Source organism: Gavialis gangeticus, unplaced genomic scaffold (genome assembly GCF_001723915.1).
Source record: "Gavialis gangeticus isolate Ggan-Ray unplaced genomic scaffold, GavGan_comp1, whole genome shotgun sequence".
Lineage (NCBI taxonomy): Eukaryota > Metazoa > Chordata > Crocodylia > Gavialidae > Gavialis > Gavialis gangeticus.
The window spans coordinates 190329329-190349807 of NW_017728992.1; the positions used below are offsets into that span (position 1 = coordinate 190329329).

General features: G+C 42.1%; 1 protein-coding gene across 3 annotated transcripts in view; it reads right to left on the reverse strand.

Annotated features, from left to right (window-relative positions):
- The window catches only part of ASAP1 (ArfGAP with SH3 domain, ankyrin repeat and PH domain 1), a 368280-nt gene that overhangs the window by 97896 nt on the left and 249905 nt on the right, over positions 1 to 20479 (reverse strand). For 2 of the 3 annotated variants that reach the window (XM_019528166.1, XM_019528168.1), the window contains exons 12-14: positions 16047 to 16055; positions 15411 to 15511; positions 13368 to 13437 (exon numbers count right to left, since the gene is read on the reverse strand). In XM_019528166.1, the coding sequence (XP_019383711.1) occupies positions 13368 to 13437; positions 15411 to 15511; positions 16047 to 16055 (180 nt within the window). The remainder of the gene's footprint in view (positions 1 to 13367; positions 13438 to 15410; positions 15512 to 16046; positions 16056 to 20479) is intronic. The other variant, XM_019528167.1, reaches the window with a different exon arrangement.

Sequence of the window (20479 nt, forward strand, 5' to 3'; positions counted from 1 at the left end):
ACATCCCCCCACATCTTAGTGTCATCAGCAAACTTGAACAATGGATAATTGTTCAGTGACAAAGGATATCACAAAAATGTGCATCTTTAGCCCTGCGTCCTTACAGAATAGCAATTAAAAAACTCAAACAACCGTAGGCCTATGCCCAAAGGGATATGATCCTCTCAAAACAGATTCCTATTTCTATTTTTCAGTAGAGGGCTTTTTAGGGTCTTATTACACCTTAATTTTAGGTGGCTTCTGAAGCTCTTAACTCCTCAATCATCCATACATTAACACCTGAAACTAATTTAAAGCACACTTTAGGCAGCTAAAAGTCATGCTGATCCAGGGCAGGTTTATCTCCGAACCATGTTACCCATCTCGTGTTCCATTACTGTGTGGCCATTCCTGCCAGATAAGCCACTCAAGTTGCAGTCCTCCAGCATCCCAGGATGCAGTATCCCCTCCCACACCTTCCTGTTCTGTGAGGACAAACTTTCCATCCCATGAACTCTACTGCCCAGGTGGCAGTTCTGGAACCAAGCCAGCTCCTCATCCCTCCCCCAGGGGTGTGACCTCCCCACCACAGGAGTGCAACCTCATGCAAACAGACTGCAGAGTACATGCTAGCTAACCAAGTGGCAGGGCATGGGTGGGTTCAGGAGTGGAGTCAAGAGAGGAAGGGTCAGGGGCAAACAAGGTAGGAGGCCAGATTAGGTCCCCATGAGCTGGGTCGTCCTTCCCAGGAGAGGGGCAGTAGCTCCAAAAGTATCTTCCCTTACTGTTCCCAACTCCTAGCCACCCTGGGAATCACAACCAACACTACCCACCTCCCAATCCAAAATGCAAATGTATTAAAACATGAGGCCTTCTTTAATTTACTTCTTTGTCTCTTTTATTTTTTTCTTGTTTTTAATTTTATCCTTCAGTGCTGACTTCCTCCATTTCACCACCCTTCCCCACCCCATTGACTCTCCACCTCCCATCTGCATGTACCCACCCCATATCTCACAGAACCCCTAGAACAGGGATAGAAGCCTGTCCTGGCTCACCAGCCCTGGAGCGGCAACTCACCACTGTAGCTCTTTGTCAGGTCTCTGCTCACCAGCCCTCTAGTGGCAAGTCACAGACGTGCAAGTAAGGGACAGCCAGAGAAACCTTTTAGCCTTAAGGCAGGGGTGGGCAAAATGCGGCCCTGGGGCCCGGATATGGCCCGTCAGGCCATTCTATCTAGCATGCAGGGCTCCTAAAAAATTTAGGAAATGAATATTTATCTGCCCTGGACTGCCTGTCATGTGGCCCTCGATGGCTTGCCAAAACTCAGTAAGCGGCCCTCTACCCAAAATAATCGACTGCCCCGCCTTAAGGTCTGACTACTTCAAACTCGAGCTTGCACTAAAACTGATCAACATTGGAACAGCTCAAAGTGCAGCATGTAACAAGGCCCTCAGGTTGATTTTAATATATCTTGCAACAGAGGGGAAAATTCTCAAAGACATGAAGAAAGATTAACCAACCTGTCAGTATTTTAAAAGCATAAACATAGCAACTGTGGAATTAAGAGCCAATGAGCCTGATACTGATCCCAGAGAAAATCATGAGCTGCGTGACATAGGATGCAATAGGAAAAGAATTAAAGAATGGTAACATAATTTATGCAAGTCAACATGGTCACAAAAATTATATTATTTCATCCTTAAATGGGAATTGTAAGTTCTCCATTTTTCTTGGAGATCTTCAACCTTCCTGGGTTGTCAGTATTCAGTACTCCATGAGTACCAAGTTAGCAGAAACTCTGTAAAAGTGATGTGCTGCTTTCTTTAAATGTTGTGTGTGTCCTGGATTTAGCTCATTACATTGATATAGTACAAATGGTCATGCACTCCTATCAGATGTTACATGATCAGGTTTTAAAAATCAAAAGCTAAAATGACCCATTTTCTACTAAGAGAAGGATGTACTTGAGTTCTAAATTACAGTCAAAAAAATCTTAAACCTCGAGTTCTAAATATGTCATTTTCAATTCTCTTCCACATTTGCCTGGCAAAGGGCCAAAGTTTGCTCCCCTGAAGCTACTATAAAAGCCTTTTGCTGTGAAGATGTATTTGGCAACTTGTCTACCACTATCAAGTTCATTCACATTATATAAGAAATGACCAGTATTATAAGAAAGTTGTTCTTTGTCATAGACAGCAAGGAAGATGATGAAAATTTACCCCTTTTCTTGGAGATTGATCAGAGATTGTCTCTGGCCTTGATAGTTACAAAGGATGAGTTTTCAAGTGCTTCCCTCAGCACAGATCTCTTCATATTTGCTTCATGCTATGCAACCAATTTGTTTACATTTAAAAATGTGGAGAATAGAGAGTTGCAGGGTAGGGAGAGCAAAATTTCACATTTATAACAAACTGTAGTTGGTATTGTCTTAATGCTCCAAACAGAGCCTCACTGAACTAGAAGCTGTACACTTATATAATATAAAGTGTACTCCTGCCATAAACAGTTTACAGGCTAACTTTAAAGAGGCAAATATTGTGCTACCATCTTTCAGACTCTACCACTGCACCTCAATCTGGACCTCTAACACCACAATTTCATTGTCTTCCTCGTAAAAAAAAAAACACACACACACCAATCAGATGCTAAACGGCAAAACAAAATGGTGGTATTTCTGTGATATGTACAAGTTTTATCTTTGCATACATCTTAATTCCACAGGATTTCAAGATGTTGTATAAAAGACCCTCAAAATTCTAAAAAACCTCCTCTTACACTTCCTTTCAAAGGCATTTCTGTTCCATGCTGCCAGTATTACTGCTATGCTTCAAGAAAGTGAGCAAGTTTATTTCTGTTAGACAGAAGTTTCAGTTTTCAATAGATATCAGCTTACCAAAGTTTTTTTCCAAAGAAAAGAACAATTAACAAAAGAGACGTAACCAGAATATTGACAAAGGATGCTAAGAATTTCTTTCCCCAAGACATGGACTGAACAGAGGAAAAAAATGTTAAATACTAACAATTACATGGAAATTAAGGTAAATGGAAAACAGATTTTCATCACAGTTGTCAAGTATGACAGGATAACAAAGACATAGTCCTTTGTCCTAGCACTGCAGTCCAAGATTCCTCTTAACATTACACAAAGGAAGGCATGCTCATGTAACTCATATCCCATTACAGACACAGCTTCACATTTACTTGGATTTAGCCCCTTTTCAGAGACCAGTAAGTTCACTCCATCCTACCAATGTTTAAATGCCTTTCCAGGAACTATTCTCCAAATAAAGTAAAGTTGGAGGCTGAATCTTTGCTATTGGAGGGCTGTGTGTACATTTCAACAATTTGTAGGTAAAAATCTGTGTATGTTTTTAAAACCCAAAGCTTTAGAGGCTCTAATACCTCTAATGCTTTGAGTACTGAATGAATGTTCAGAAGTCCGGATATTTACTTGCCCCAAGAAAGATCTGCCCCACAAGCTCTCACATTCAATGTATCCAAAACACTGTGCATCTCCCAGAAGGTATTCCTTACTACAGCTGTGTGAATTGAATATCGAATGGAGTACCTGATGAATACTGCCAAAGAAAAAAAAAAAAAGCAGTTTCAGGACAACTCAAACAAACTGTAAAATTCGCATAGAAGTTGTCAAATTGTTTTGGCTGAAAAAATAATTTGAAAAAAAATAGAGTGAAGATTTCATTAAAACCATTAAAATTTAATAATAAAGGGCAAAATGTTCTGAGACCAAAGGAAACAATGAGTTAAAACAAAATGTTTTATTCAACCCAAAACAGCTGTTATTTTTTGGATGGGAAAAACAAAAAATTAGTTAATTTTTAGTTGACAGAAAGCAAATAACTTCTCCAATCTGGCCAGCAAACCAAAACAACCAAGTATCCACACAGTTCTAGCCCCCATTTGGTTTTATACTGGGTGAGTCTATCGGGTGGACCAGCAGGCTACTAGCCCTTCAAAAGTAAATTTGAGGGAAGAGGGATGTACCTATACCCAACATTTTAGAAAAGGATAACGGGTCACCTCTCCTAAATGGCTTCAGAGGGGATATCATTCCTTCTTTTTATTCCACAATATGAATGAGTATGTTCCTGATGGCAGAAAAGAGGTGTGGAAGATAGGGATTTCCCCACCTACGCACTCCTTATTTGCCTTTATCTTCCATCTCAGATGTCAAAAATTATTCTGGGCCCTTCATTTACTAGTGTGGGCTAGCACCCAGAAGGGGGCATCCTGAGACTTGTAGATATCCTGTTTCACTTCCCTAGTGCTTCCCTTCTTCTGGCAACTGAAATTTAATTAGCCCTTAGATGATGACAAGAAATACACACGGTAGCAAGAGCACCATTAATTACTCCCTGGAAAATTAAGATCAAGGTCTGGAGCTACGGAGGAAGCTGCTGCTTTTTCCCATCTCACAGTTAGTTCACCTTAGGAGTGGGCGAAATATGGCCCACGGGCTGGATGCGGCCCACCAGGCACTTCCATCTGGTTCGTGGCGCCCACCAATGAATTGTGCCCTGCCCAGCCCTTCTGCCCACGAGGGTAAGAGGGAGGCGCTTACACCCACCCCCAACATACCCTATTATGCCTTGCTCCCACCGTGCCGCAAGTGCCCCTGCTTGATGCTGTGACATTGGGGGGGGGGGTCCCCACACCCCTCACACCCCACAAATGCCACACACCCACACCACAGTTTTTCCTGCCTTGACTGCAGGAGAGGACAGCGTGTTCCAGGGCCACACACCCACACCTCACAACCCCCCAGCATACCCTGTGCTCCCCAGCACACAGCTACCCTACCTCACAAACTCTCCCCCCACACACACACCCCACCCCCTCACCATATACATACACACACCCATACACATCCCTGCACACCATATAAAAGACTAAGAATTTATTTTTGAGTTATTATGCAATCTTCTCTATATACACTACACAAACACAGATCGTGACAGAAATATCTATTGTAATAAAATTAAAATGTTATAGTAGGCCTTTTGATTTTCAGTGTATAATTTGCTTTTTTCTGGTTCTAAGATGGTGACCCCCCTCCGCCCCCCAAGGAGTACTTCTACAAGACAAGGGGAGGGACTTCTGGTGGCAAGGTAAGGGGTTAGGTGCGGGACTTCCGGTCCCAAGACGGTGACCAGGGGGCGGGGCTACTCATGCGGCCCTCAATAGCTAACCAAACCTTGGTAAGCAGCCCTCCGCCCGAAATAATTGCCCACCCCGGTTCAACTTGTCTCTCTTACAATGGGCAGCTGCATAATGGAAGAACAACAATCCCTGTAAGTCCATTCAATAGCAGAAGGCCAAATTTTATTTGTTTATAACCAATCCAGAACTCCTAAACCAGAGTCTAGAATTTGGAGAAGTTGTGGCTAAAATGAAACAGCTGGCATGAACATGCTACAAAATGGACTCTTAGTCTTGTTTTCCACTCTAAAACGCAACTTTGTAAGGATTAATTCAAGATAAGTGTTTAAAGTACAAATACTTAAATCTTGTTCTTCTAACAAAAAGCTACATATTTATCCTGTCATGAACCAGAGCAGTCATGCGGTATCTTGCATGGTTTCTTGATTTTAATTCACTAATATGACAGTTTCTTCATATAGGTAACATCTAACTGTGTTTAGCTTTATGGTCCTTATTTTTATATACATTGAGGTATCTGTTATAAACTGTATTTCTTATATGTTTTAGCAGCATCACGGTTGCACAAAATGATAATAACTTTCAAAGATAAATAATGAGTTTGTTTGGCACCCAAGAAAGGCTGAAAAGCAGTAATCAACATCTGACATGGATGAGAGAGACCCTCCCAGACAATTACATTTTGAAAGGAAAATACTGGCACCTAGAAACAGAGAGAACATTTTTTTTCACTGAGGGGAAATTAGGAGAGAAACAGTAGATTGGATTAGAGAATCTCCATGTCTAAAAGAATGCACAGTCTCCTGTTCTTAATTAGATAAGGAAGATTTATGCTTTAGCAAACATGAACCATTGAGAGGGCAGAAAGTTATATATGTAGAGTTGGCTCCCCAAAAATCGGTGAGGTGACGTATGGTCAGACAGGAACTGTATGTAAGCCTGCTCTAAGAGTCTGGCTTGGTCTTCAGTTTTTCCTGGATTCCGGCTAATGCTGGAATTCCTCAGCTGATGAGCTGGGTGCAAACTGCATTGTTAGATTTAAGATGCAGGTTAAGAACAGGCAGCTGTTTTAGTACAATCTTTTATCTGTTTATTGCCATCTCTCTCCCTGTAGCTCAACATATAGCTACTAATTTCTAATGCTTATTCTTGGGGGGGGGAGGACGGGTTATAATAATTTTTTTGTCATCTTTTTATTCACTTAACATCAGTGTTAACTGTGATTCCAGCATATTTGACCATACAGGCAGACCCATTCTACACAAAAGGGGATCCATCTTTTCTGAGTGCATGCCAAGACATGGGTGTGATCCTTCTAGTTTGCAAGGGGACAGGAAGAGCTGAAGCACCACAGACGAAGGAGCTGGCCTCTGGTACACCCCAACTTATTCTCAGTGTTCAAGCAGAGGCAGAAGGTTACCCTAAAGATGTGGAAGCACCCTGGGAGTACGTCGCAGACATACCCAGGCTGCACCTGGAGTCCGGGCATGTCACAGATACTCTTTTGACATTTACATGGAAAGGATACATCTTTAAATAGCTTTCTCTACTGCAGATAAATGTTATGCCTCCTTTTTTTTTGACTTTTAAAACTGACAACCTTTATAAGATTGAACATTGTCTCCTTTTGCTAATTGATTACTTTATGATGATTCATGAGAATCAACTAATATAGTTTATATAAGATTGCAGTTAGTGATATTAGCATAGATATTACACAGAAAAAAGAATAAGCTGTAACGGTGGAGGCAAAGAGGGAAATAAAGCATCACTCATACTTGTATTTAGAATGAAGTCATTGTGAAGTATACCTAGTATGTCTATAGCCACTGGCAAACCAAAGGTTATATACATCGTATCTGGACTAATATCTACGAGATGTCTTTGAATCTTATATCAGACATTCTTAAATCTCAGATCTTAGAAAGAGATGTCTTTAGTTTACATGGCAGGATATGGAAAGTAGTCAAATTACATTACCCATAAATCTGTACATGAATGTCAAGGGGTTAGGTTATTCAATGACTGTGGACTTCTAAAGGGGAAACTAAATGATCATCCCCCATAAACAAGATTTTCAGTACGACAATCAAATGCCAAGGTGTTTGTGTCACAAAAAATGATTCCTCTGCCAGGCACAGCTGGAGCAGGCTGGAAGATAAACTACCCTCTTAACATCAGAGGTGATCTCTCTATATTTGTGCAGAGGTAGAAGTGAGCAGAAAATGCTTATATCACATCTGCACATGCTGCTACTTACCAGAGCAGAGGACTTCAATCTTTTAGGCTGTCAATTCCTGCCTCCCTGCCACCTAATCCCAGCAATCAGAATTCAGTGCAAGAAAGCAAAGTCTGTGTTCTAAGCAGATTTGGGAGTTTACCCAGGTAAAAAAGTTACTGCACCATTCCTTATTACATGAGAAATCCTATTTTAACAGAGGTGAACAAAACTGACCTACCAAGTTATGTGTATACACAAGCCTGAATTGATTTTAATGCTGCAGCATTCATCCATCTGACTTTGTCTCTACCATTTCTCATCACAGCCTCTCTTTATTATACTATAAAGCACCTAGTATGTTCTTGGATACTATAAAAATAATAGCAGCACTCCTGTTACAGTTGATTCAAGCAAGCCTTTGTGAAAGCAAATTATGCAAATTCTAGTACATTAATAAAATTGCATAGTATTTTCGCTTTATTTCAATTCTAGTGTTTTCTGCAATTCTATGCTGGTAGGACCTGTATTTAGGTGATAGCAGGTAGATGAAAAGCCATATCATAGTTCCTTAGATAGAAGATTATGCAGAAAAGGAGTTATTTTAGAAAAAAAGTGCTTTGTAGGAAGGTCCAAGGACAATTATGTGAACTACAGTAAATAGTTTTGAAAGAAAAGATACCAGTTTCCAAATTTTCCTAGCTCAGTAAAGATGATGATGATGATGATGATCACTAGGAAAGCAGTTTAGAAGTAAAAAGAATGATAAAATCACTCAGTCCTTATCCTGGGAAATCCTTGTCTGTTTAGCAAATTGAGACATGCAAGACTGTGAGCAAGAACCTAACAAATAATAAAATTAACTAAGCCTGAAAAGAATTTCTTCATATGTAGCTTTGGAAAGCCTTTGAATCAGCTATTAGTTTTTCCTAACATAATCTCTCTTAGGCGATTGTTTACAAATTTCAGAAGAATAAAATCTTTCAAAAAAACAGAACCAAGAAAATTTCAAGTTCTCTAGGGTTGCAATAAAGGAGCCTGCTGTGAACTACTCAGAATAAATTGTAATCAGCTTTAACATATTGGAGCTAGCTTTGCCCTCTAGTCAACTATAAGCTTTCAGGCACATGGCAAGCAGTAAATAATACCCCAAAATAGACAAGTAAATTAGAAATGCTGTTTATCAGATGTGGTGGATGACATTTTGGAATCGCAATGTAGGTAATAAACAGGGTTAAGAATAATTTACTTAACTAACAGAATTTATGAGCACTCTGAAATTAAGAATTTGTGTGATTAGATTTTTGGTCTTGCTGCTTAATATCATCAGAATTTGTGTGGACGACAAACCTTCAAAAAGGACCCGAGAACTGCTTCAGCTACACAAATTCCTTGCAAAAACCTCCTTTAGGGTGTTAGTTGCAACACCACATCTGCAACAGTTCTGAGAAAACATTTGTCATCCCATAAAAAATCCCTTAATCTAAGCAAGTGGATGAGAATAAATGAACAAGCTAATCTGCCTTGACAAATGTGTCAGATATTCCCTCAGTGTTTCTTCTTTAGAGAAAATGAAAAGATTCTCGTTACATCAGTGTTTGCGTTTTTACCCTTTTACTTAATAACCAAAGAAAATCTTGCACAGTCAGGTGAAGGCAGTGAAGCCCATGTAGAGACTTCCCTTTAAGATGCTCTGATGGGACTACTGTAATTTAGATGCGGCACCTGCTGAATTACTGGGGGACGCTGCTGAAAATGTACTGTACCCATACTATTGTGACTACTGGTGTGCTTCCAGCCAGGGAACTGGAAGTCACACTGGCATATAAAGTCACACCAACAATGGAATCTTGATTATGTATTATCACCTGACAAGATAATACTGCTCCTGGATCTTGAGGGATAGTGGATAGGGAGCAGGAGTGCCTAGAAGACAGGAAATCGCCCACTGATGCTGCCATCCTGAGAAGGAGAAAGCAGGGACTTGGCACCCTATGCAGCTGCTCCCCACAGTCCCTGGCTGAAGTGGGGCAGGAGAGATCCTAGGGTTTCCCCTGCTCCTTGGACAGTGGAAGACAGCAGCAGCAGCAGGCTTCCAGTTCTCCTGCTCCTTACCTGCCTCTGGATGTCCCCTGCAGTCTGGGAGCAGGTGGTGGATGGGCAGAGCAGCACACCCCGTCACTGTCCCTGGCCAAGTGAGGCACCTCATGCTGTGGCTTACCAAAGATTCTGGCTGGAGCCACCAGCACCAAGGAGCGGATACTCCTCCTTGCACCCCGAAGCAACCCCTAGAAATCCCCTGCTGGAGAGGGGGAGAGGGAAATGAGAGAAGGGAGGTTCCTGCACTGGAGGGGATGCTGAGAGTGGTGATGGTAGAAGGGATGGGGTGTTTACACGCTGTAGAGACTACAAAAAGTTCACAGCAGCGGCTGCCATGGCACAGTCTGCCTGCAGGGGAGGTCAGAGGGGGAAGGGGACCATTTCCTCTGCTGCACTGATGACATCTCCCATACTCCCCTTTTCACATTCCTGGATCCACCCATGCAGGTGTGTAATAGCATATCTGACTAATTTCTATATTATCATTATTTTTTTATTGCTTTACTTATGTTCTCCCACCATGCCCATCATCGCAGTGTTTTATCATCTTGTCACACGCCCAAGTACTTCCCATGACTAAAAGTGCTTAATTTAAGAGATCTGATGAGATCATTGCCCATGGCAGTAGAGTAGCTTCTCATACTTACAAAGCAAATTACAGGCTGATTTGTTTGTAGCAGGATCCATCCAAAGAAAAGGCAAGCAAGAATAAAACTTTGCCTCCTTTACAGAGTTTGATTACTGTTGCATGGAGTCCAAGTAACCCTTCTCCTTGCTACTTGAACACAAAAGAGAACTGACTATTTCTATGCAGCAAGCCACAAAAAAAGAAAAAATAGTTCAGTCATGACCATAATTAGAGTATTCCATGAGATCTCAAAGTGTAGCACATGTACCACTTCTGCTTGCTATTCCATCAAATCACTTCAGGATTAATTCTGAAGGGGATAATATGCAAAAGAAACATCAGAAAGCCTAGCACTTAAAATATGTAATTAACCAAAATAAGTGGGGATGTGACCCCAGGTTCTAAAACTGAGCATATATCCTCCCTTAAAAGGATTTATTAGTAAGATGACCTTAGCACAAGTGTATTAACTACCAAGTCGCTTCCCATTGTCCATTTAATTTGCTATTATTGTCCTGTGGTCTAAGATTATTCTGAGAAAGTTTTTATTTAAGTTTCTGATCCCAAACTCCACTGAAGTCAATAGGAATCTCTCCTAAACTTTATATTTTCACTGTACATTAATCCAGCAGTGAACAAGCCTCTTGCAACTAAAACGTATGCCCAAAACAAGTGACAAGACAGAGAAACAAACCAATGCAATGCTATTCTTCTGGTCTAATGCAGTGGTGGGTAATTATTTGGGTTGGTGGGCCACTTAATGAGTTCTGGTGACCTGCTGAGGGCCACATCTCACCCTCTATCTCCCTCCTTTTTGGTGCCGAAACCAGCATGGAAGCCTGAACCCACCTGCAGGATTACCATGCCCCGGCTCCCAGAGTCCAGGTTTGGGCTCCAGGTACTGGGGGAGGTGGTCAGGGCTTGCTACAGGTGTAGGCTGAGACCAGCGTCGAAGCCTGAACCCATCTGCAGCTGTAGCATGCTTTAGTGCTGGTGGCAGCCCAGCCCAGCCAAGAGACAGCAAAAGAGAGAGATCACACGTGCACAAGCAAGCAAGTACGCCTGCACACTGGAAGCGGCATGGTCACCTGGCACCACACAGCTGCCAGAGCTGCCACCTGCCTGTGGGCCGGATCCATTCACTTGGCGGGCACCTCCCCACAAACCAGATCCAATCAGTTGGCAGGCTGTATTTTACCCACCCCACTCTAATACTATTTAGAAAACATACCCTTATTCCCTATGCAAGATTTTATGATGCGTTGTGGCAGGACAGGGCCTGGGGGTCCGTGACCTCCCCCCGGCGCCCCTACCTTCCGTGCCAGATTGTTTCCTGATGCACCCTCAATAACTCGCCCGCCTTGTCTTTGATGTTCGGTTCATTGAAGGGAGGCTGCCTTTCTGCCTCCCTGGCATGGTGCCTCTGACGCTCGCACTTCTCACGCTCGCCCCCTCCTGGGGCTCCCCGATAAGCTCGCCCCCTTTCTGGGGCCTCCCAATAAGCTTGCCCCTCCCAGGGCTCCTCAACCAAACTCGCCCCCTCCTGGGGCTCCTCAATAAGCTCGCCCCCTTATGGGGCTTCTCCCGTACAGACACTGCCCCACTGGGGCCTGTCCCTCCGTGCTCACGCTCCCACCCAAACTGGGGTCCTTCTCGCGTCTCTCGTGCTCCCCGCCCACTCTCGGGCCTTGCTTGTGCTTCTCGCCCTCGGGGCTCAGGCAGCCTTGGCCTCCCCTGGCCCCAGACCCCTTCCTCAGGTCCTACGCCCACTGTGCTTCTCCCAATCATTGCCCACCCTGGGGCCAGGATCGGGGCATCCCGTTGAGGCCTCCTCCAACCCCTACAGCCTCACCCTATCCTCCGGTGACACACAACAACCAAAACCATAAGCACAAAACCCCTGGGCTATAACAAATTCCCAGCCAACCTGGCTTGTTTCCATATACATCCCCATCAGGGTTTTCTCGAGCTCCTACCTCCTTGGCAACCAAAGGGGGACTGGGCTCTGGCCTCGGCCTATGCTGTTTATAAGGGCCAGGCCCTGCCCCCTTCCGGTCGGCTGACCAGACCGGTTGTCACGGCAACCCGCACCTGAGCTCATAACACTATCTCCAGTAGTGCCCTGCTACATGCGTTCTTTAGACAACTGTTTTGTCTACTGATTTCACACCTGGAACATGACTAATTTATAATGACATTAAACTGGTTTATTTATTGTACAGAATTTGCTCCACCAAATTTTGCTACTTTCCAAATAAATTCGTTTTAAATTATTTAACCAGCTTTAATAATAAGTGTTTGTAGTGCAAGTCAAGCTAAAAACCCTTGAAGGCTCTGGAAGCCTGACAGTTTATTTTTTACTTTGGAAATTTCCACATACTAAAAACAAACCAAAAAATGCAACATCACTGTTTCAGGTTCGATATGTTAATAATCTACAATATAAAATCTTTGGAAAACCAACATTTCCTTTTCATTTTAAATTTATCTGAATGGTTCTCAGGTCTCACAAAAAATGTGTGCAGGCATTAACAGTGTACAGCTTACTGTGGTTAAGTGCTTAGTTTCAAGATTTCACTTAGCTGAACTTCATGTAAACAATACTCATTAATGCTACTGCACTGTAAGTGTTGTGGTTTTACAGCCCCCAAACTAACTACCTCATCATGTCAAGGCTTCCAACAGCAGTCATGAGACTGAGTTGCTCCCATCCAGTTGAAAACTTCTAAAAGCATCCATTGACATCTACTTCCCTTTGCCATTTTTTATGCAGTTAACCAAAGTAAAATTATATTGCAAGTTAGGGTTTAACGATGCACTACACAGGGCTGAAACACGTACCATCCAGGTAAACATTTCATGCAAATGTTATTTGCTGTAATGCAAGCAACAGGCAAAAAACTTGGATTGACATTGTGTTATACAGTTAAGTGAAATACACCCATATCTACATGTATAAGTACAGCAATTCTCAAACGTCCTAGTCACAGAGCCCTTTTATATCATTTCTGCCACAGCACCTTTATCTCTGGCTCTGCAGGCTGCACGAACCAATGTAGAGACAGATGACCTGGCCAGGCAATGGTGGCACACCACCTCCAGGCCTGCTCCACCATTACCCTCAAACTCTTTGGCAAACCCCAGGTTTCTGCAGAACACTGAGAACTACTGCATAGTGAAATATACTATTAAAGAAGTGTCCACAGGGATAATAGATACTCAATTCACAATGGCAATAGAGCAGAAAAAGAGGCAGCTTACTGTTGCATGTGATATGGTAAGAATTCCATTTTTGACAGTGCACTTCCTTCTTTGCCACACCTTCCTTAACCTAAAATATTAAAAATAAAATGGCAATATATAAATAACCAAACATAACTGCTGTTCTTCCTTTAGGTCGTCTTTACTGCATTCTTAAAGAGAGAAAGCCTAGCTGAAAATGTGTATTAATCTGTTGACTTTTTAACCAAATTAGCCAGTCTACATACACCTCTGACAGACCAATCAATCCAGGTAAAATGTTTAAAATACCTAAATCTCCCCCGTCAAAAGTGACTTAAAGACTTAATGACCTTAGTCTTCTGCAGTTTAATGAGACTTTAGTGCCAAGTCACTTTAAAATAGGACTTACAATACAAGACGCTTAGATGCTTTTGAAAACTCTAACACTCTACCTTTATGCTTTATTACTACATTGACTGCATTAGGTTTTATTAAAATATAAACCAATTACATTTTTCCTGACCAGGTGGGCTGAATTTTTTTATGCTAAAAAAAGAAAAGACAGGCAAAATTTCTCAAGACTGCCACATCCAAAGTTGCTTTGGCTTGACTGAAGTTTTTCATTGTGTCTCCATTTTATATAAATGAAAAAATATTTCTACTTTGTATTCACTTCAAAGTTAGCAATTCAAGCCCCTAGTATACATTTGATTGAAAAATCCTAAATGAAGTTTCTCTTCAAAAAGGAAATACATATATAAAATGGCTTATATGTATCAGATTGTTTATAAGCCTCCAAAGTACTTCAGAGTGATTAGAATCCTACTGTAGTTGTGTTTTATTCAATAATCTGGGTTAATTTCTAATTTCAACAAAATTATATTTTTATGAATTCTAGACTCCAAGTTTTTCTCATCTTCTACCTGAGAATAGGGAAGTCTGTACTCAAAAATGATAGTTACCTGAAGGCTAATATTTTTCAAAGAGTGAAAACAATTTTAATTTTCTTTTAGAAAGTTCAAAGCAGAAAACTGAATGCTGTCCATCTCCTATAGCATATTTATGTATTAAAGCTATGTGAGTCAGCAACTTTCACTCTCTACTCCCTGAAAAAAGTGCTGCTCAAATTCTACTTCTTTGACCGAGCCACCTCTTATGCATGTCTTAAAACAATTGCACAGAACAAAAAATCCACATAATCCCTCGTACCTTAACACTAATGTCTGATTCAAGAACACTGAGAAGGTATTACGGACATTTCTGTTTTCTTTTCCCTATATTCCCCTCACTTGAGTCCCCCAGCATGTTTTGCAGCCCCATGCTGGGCTGTGCTGTCTGCTCCAGAGAGCAGAGCTGGCCCTGCCCCTCTGCTCCCTAGCTCGAGCTCACTGGCCCCCACAGGCAAACCCCAGCTGGGGTCTGGGGCCAGGGAGGGAGGTTAAACTCCCCTTTCCCTGAGGATGGATCTGCCCTGCCCACTGCTGGCTGTGACTGTGAACTACAAATCCCAGAAGCACCTAGAAGCATGAAGAGGAAGTGATGAGCAACCCTGCAGAGTCTTGCCACTGTGATAGTGGATCGCAAATCCCAGAGACCTCAGGGGCAGCAGAAAGAGGAAGCAAACACACAGCCCATGCTGGGTATGTGCCAGATAGCCATGCTCCAGCATTCCCTGGCTTCTGGCCTGAGCCACTGCAGGCATAGGGCTGCATTTCCTGAATCAAAAGTGAATGTCTGTTCATTTGCTTATTGGTTCAATCTTCACAGCTTAGACTAACCTGCAAAGACTGAATCCATTCAGCCATGGGCTTTTTGACTGCCTGTACTTGGCCCATAAGACAGTGCAGTTACCATCTTACAGTTGGTTCAATATCCTCTTTGAAATGAGCTGGTGATCTCCAAACACTTCAAGATTCTAATACTAAGCCATGTTTTCCTTAAAACTTTTATTTACGTCAATAGCACTTACAAGCCATAAAAATCAGAAAAATTAACATCACATCTGCTTTTGAACTTACAAATTAAAAAAAAAGTTAAGACATATATTATATAGTATGAATGTTATGTAATTCAAGTACCTACCCATCACTCTTCTTTAAGAGATAACCTTTCTTCTCACTACCATACTCCTTATTTCCCTGAAGCTGATGCATACTGTATCCTCCTTGCCTGCTTTGGGAATCCTATGAAGGGGAAAAAAAAACCATAAAAAAACCCCTTAAAACATATAATAAATTCTGCTATTCTCTAAAATGTTACTCAATTTGTTTCCATTCTTCCCCCTACCCTACCAATTTTACAAATTAACTGAAGGTTCAGAAAGCAAAGAGTTATAGGTAACATTTAACAGCTAGGCATGACCTCTTACATTAGCCAACCTTCCCTTTATTGAATATCCTCAACTCTTACAAATGTCATTGAGAATTCTGAGCATACTAAGAATATATGTAATGAAGACTAATGTCAGAGAATACTTTAATGAAAGGCTAATCTGAAATAACAAAAAGCAACTAAATTTCATATACATATACGAAATATTCATCCTTAACACTAATATTCATCCTTAATTTTAAACCAGTTTAAAAATACACATTCTGTTAATGTTTTCTAATGAATGAAGCCATCTCAACATTTTAAATCTAATGAAGCAAACAAGTAAGATTTAAAGTGTTATCAAATTCACTAGAGAAATGAAGGCTCATTAAAACATTGACTTACTCTCCTAGACTTCAATCAGGAAAGGCAAAAGCAATATAGGAAAGAAAAAGCAAATAATTGAAAAAGAGAATTATTTTTCTTCATAATATGCTTCTAAATTTATATTTTGCAGTCTCATCATCTAAAAAAGAGTCTATAATCCCCTCACAAGTGATACCCAACACTGACAGGAAAAAACTACAAAATTGTTTAGTGACTTCATAGCCTTTGCTTACCAAGATAATACGGTAAAATATTGTACCACATAATTTTGTTAATAATAATGAACTGGAATACAAAGTCATAACAAAAAAGATAGAAATAGGATTATGAAATAATTTAAACTTATAAAAACAAACAATTTTTTGGCACTTCGCTGAGCAAAGAACTGGTTTGCACTTATTGGTGAAGGTTTTATAAACAAGAGCAATATAATTAAAGAGTGTAATTATGAAAATGATTCACATGAACATTATTTGTGTGTGAATGTCATTTTTTTGGTGACAATTACTAGGAGTAGAAATTACTAGTTGAAGTAAAAGATAACAAGATCAGATTTTAAGATTTTAGTTATGCATCTTTTATACCTTGATTAAATATTGAAGGTTCTAAATAACTGTACTTCATCCTCCACAGATGGAAGGATGTATATTTAAATGGATACCACCAATTAGTTCTGGCTGAAGAATTATACATTATAAAAATCAATTTAAATAAAAAAATTATAATATTTATTAAATAAAAATATTAGAAAAGTCTTTGTGAAAGTCAGGTACAGAAATAACAGACAGAACCGCACACATGTACGGTACTGAAAACTGAAGGCATCTGACAATATAAAATTATTTCTTCACTCTCAAACTTACATACTAAATTATTTTAACTACTATTCACCCCATATTACTTCACTGCAATTTCACTCTTCTTCCTCAACCTGCTCTTACACAACAAATGCTCCTTCCCAGTGCTATTGCTAATGGATGTCAACTGCAATATAGTATCAACTGGCAGAGGGAAATTTGGCACAGGGTAAGAAAGCAGACAAAAGACTTCTAAATGTGTACATCGTGCTTACTTATACCATTTTGGTGTAAAAGGAATCAACTGACACATTGTAAAACTTTAGTTATTGACCAGGGATCCTTGTTTTTTCTCTAAAATGCCAAATTCTCTGATAAACCCCCTCCCCAAAAATCCATGTTCTTTCACAATGAAAATAAAACACCACTATATATAGGTATCAGTTGAACACAATGTTTTACTGATATATTTACAATAATAAAGCAATTTGGAAGTCTATCAGTGCCTCAATCATTACAAAATAAATTCTAAATACCTATATATTTTGGTGTTTGATCTTGGTTTTTTTATCATGAAAAAATCAGAGCTTCCTGCCCCCTTTGCTCATCAGGACATGGGTCCAGCTGCAGCAGCTGAGCCCTACCGCTGCTCTGTGGCGCTGAGCAACCCTGATATGCCAATGCCCCTCACTCCCCAACCACAGCCCACCTGCCCAGCCCTGCTAGCATGACCTGCAGGCAGAGCTGGCCTTAGGGGTGGCCAGTGAGGACAACTGCCCAGGACACCAGGGTGGACAGAGTGTCATGGCATCTCAGGACAGGGCACTGCCTCAGCTTGGGCGGCACTGGAAGAGGAGGCAACCCAGGGATGCCCCTCACTTGCATCCCCCTGCCCTACCAGAGGGGGCACCAGGGTATCATAAATAAAACCAGTCCCAAATAGTGAAGAATATCCACAATGGCTATGTTCTTCTATCCATGCACAGAACCTTTGTTGCGTTTACATTTCCTCTTCCACCACAGATCCTCTCGAAAGGTAGAATCCGTGAGAAATAGTACTCTGTGATAATAGAGGGTGGTGTGCTTTTTTGTGTGTGGTTACATTAGCATTTTTCAAAGTATAAGATGGGTGTTTTTCCCCAAATAAGAAAGCTTAAACAAATAATTTATGCACAAAATTACAGAGGCTAGCTACAACAGTTCAAAACAAAACATTATCAGTCATAAAAGAGACATTACTACTATAATGCCAGCACTCTCTACTAATTATTTGTACACGCATACCTCGGAGATATTGCGGGTTCGGTTCCAGACCACCACAATAAAACGAATATCGCAATAAAGCGAGTCACACGAATTTTTTGGTTTCCCAGTACATATAAAAGTTATGTTTACACTATACTGTAGTCTATTAAGTGTGCAATAGCATTATGTCTAAAAAAAAACAACGTACATACCTTAATTAAAAAAATACTTTATTGCTAAAAAATGCTAACCGTCATTTGAGCCTTCAGCGAGTCGTAATCTTTTTGCTGGTGGAGGGTCTTGTCTCGATGTTGATGGCTGCTGACTGATCAGGGTGGTGGTTGCTGAAGGTTGGGGTGGCTGTGGCAATTTCTTAAAATAAGACAACAATGAAGGTTGCCACAAACCTTCAATTTGTAAAAAACGCAATATCTGTGAAGCGCAATAAAGCAAAGCGCAATAAAACGAGGTATGCCTGTATTATGTATCACTAATTAATGTGGTAGGGAATAAATTTTATGAAGAATAAGTTCAATTAGAAAGATGGTCTGAACACATGAACTACTGCAAGGGTATGCACATGAACACAAGGGTTAAGTACAAGCAATAAAAAAGCCCCGGGTGGAATCGACTCAGTCTACACAGCTTCATCCAAGCTGCGTCAAATGAACCGCTAAACATACTGAACCGACCTTCAGTTTTCAATTGGGAAATACAGGGGGAGGCCTGCAATGTCCCTGGTCAAAAGGCAGGGGCACTAGAGCATGCCTTCCAGCCTGCTGGCCATTGGGAACCCAGCCAAGCAGGGCCATTCCCAACTGGCTGCCCTGCACACAGCCCCTAGCCTCCTGCTGTTCTTCTGCAAGGGGTTTAGGAGCCCCAAGCCCAGGGGCTGGCCCACCTGGCAAAAGCCTCCATCCTGGGGGGTTTTCCAGCCCAGGGCAGCCCTGGGGAGAGGAGGGGAATTCCCACAGCTGCTTGCCTCAGCCACTGCCACAGGGAGGAGGGAGAAGGAGACCTCTGGGTCAGTGCCTGCCTGTGCAGCCCAGTGTGGTGGCACTGGGGAGCCCCTGCCTTGCAGGACTTCCTTCTGCCCCAACCCAGAGTCCCCCAGCCAAGGCAGCCCTAGGGAGCTGAGGGGAATTGTCTACCCCCTCCAGACATGGCTGTTTGCCTCAGATACCTTTCCCCTCCCTCCTGCGGTAGTGGCTGAGGCAAGAGCCATGAGGAAGAGGGGAATTTCTCCAGCTATCTGGGGCTGCCTTGAGCAGGGGTGTAGCTGGTGCTGGGCCAGAGGTGGCAGCTGGCGGGAAGGAAGGGCTAGGGTGATGCCAGCCCCACCGTGTGGCCTTTCCCTCCTCCTGTGCTGGGAGACCCAGCTAGGAGGGCCTGGGGGTCCATTCCCTTGCCCCATCCTACCAGGCTGACAGGTGCAAGCAAGATGCAGAGTAGGGAGCAGAAGCTCTACTGCCTCAACTCTGTGACAGGTGGGGTGGGGCTGGCTCTGCTTTGCTGGAGCAGGCAGCACAGCCCATGGCTGCAAAGCAGCCTGGGATGCTGGGGGGACTGTGAGGTAACTTGAGTCAGGAGTAGATCCGAGACAGTTCCATAAGATGGTTTAACCTAAATCAGTTAAATCTGATACTACATTCATCCGGGATTATCTTAAAACTGGGTTCATCCATTTTGAAACTGGTTTATGTGTGCTGAACTTCTGTTCCGTTACAGGCTTAAACTGGTTTCTGATCACTAAAATCGATTTATGTGCAACTTCTGTCCCTAGCCAAGGTGTTAAGCAGATGCATTCAATGCTAAAATCTGCATAAAGGCACAGTCTCTTCTTTCACTGGAAGGATAATAGTTAGCGTACATGACCCTGAAAGTTCAAGGAAGTAGAAACAATTTCCATTTTTACTATTGTAAAATAATTTGGGAAAAGAAAAATAAATAATTTTGAGAATTATGATACAACTATCAAAATGCTCATCAAGAATGATAGGCAGGCGGCAAGGACACAGCACCACCACCCACCGGCCCACACTGCTGCCGCTCCGTGTCCAGCCGCATACAACCCTCCAACCCCCGTGTGCCCCCCCAAACACACGCCCATACACACACAGCCACATGCCACACCCACCCAGCCACACACCACATCACACCCACCCAGCCACACGTGCTACAGCCAGCATGTGCTGCCCACGCACCCCACACCCACTCCCTGTGGCACCCTGCAGCCACGTGTCATGCCTCACCATGTGCCACACCACACTGCCCCCAAGGTCACAAGCCACACCTTTCACCGCCCCCCACATCTCTCTACTTCAAACCCTAAATCCTTTCAGGCACAGCAACCACTCTTGTTTCCTTTATAATCAGTATGCGATGAGTGGACTGCACCTGAGTGAATCC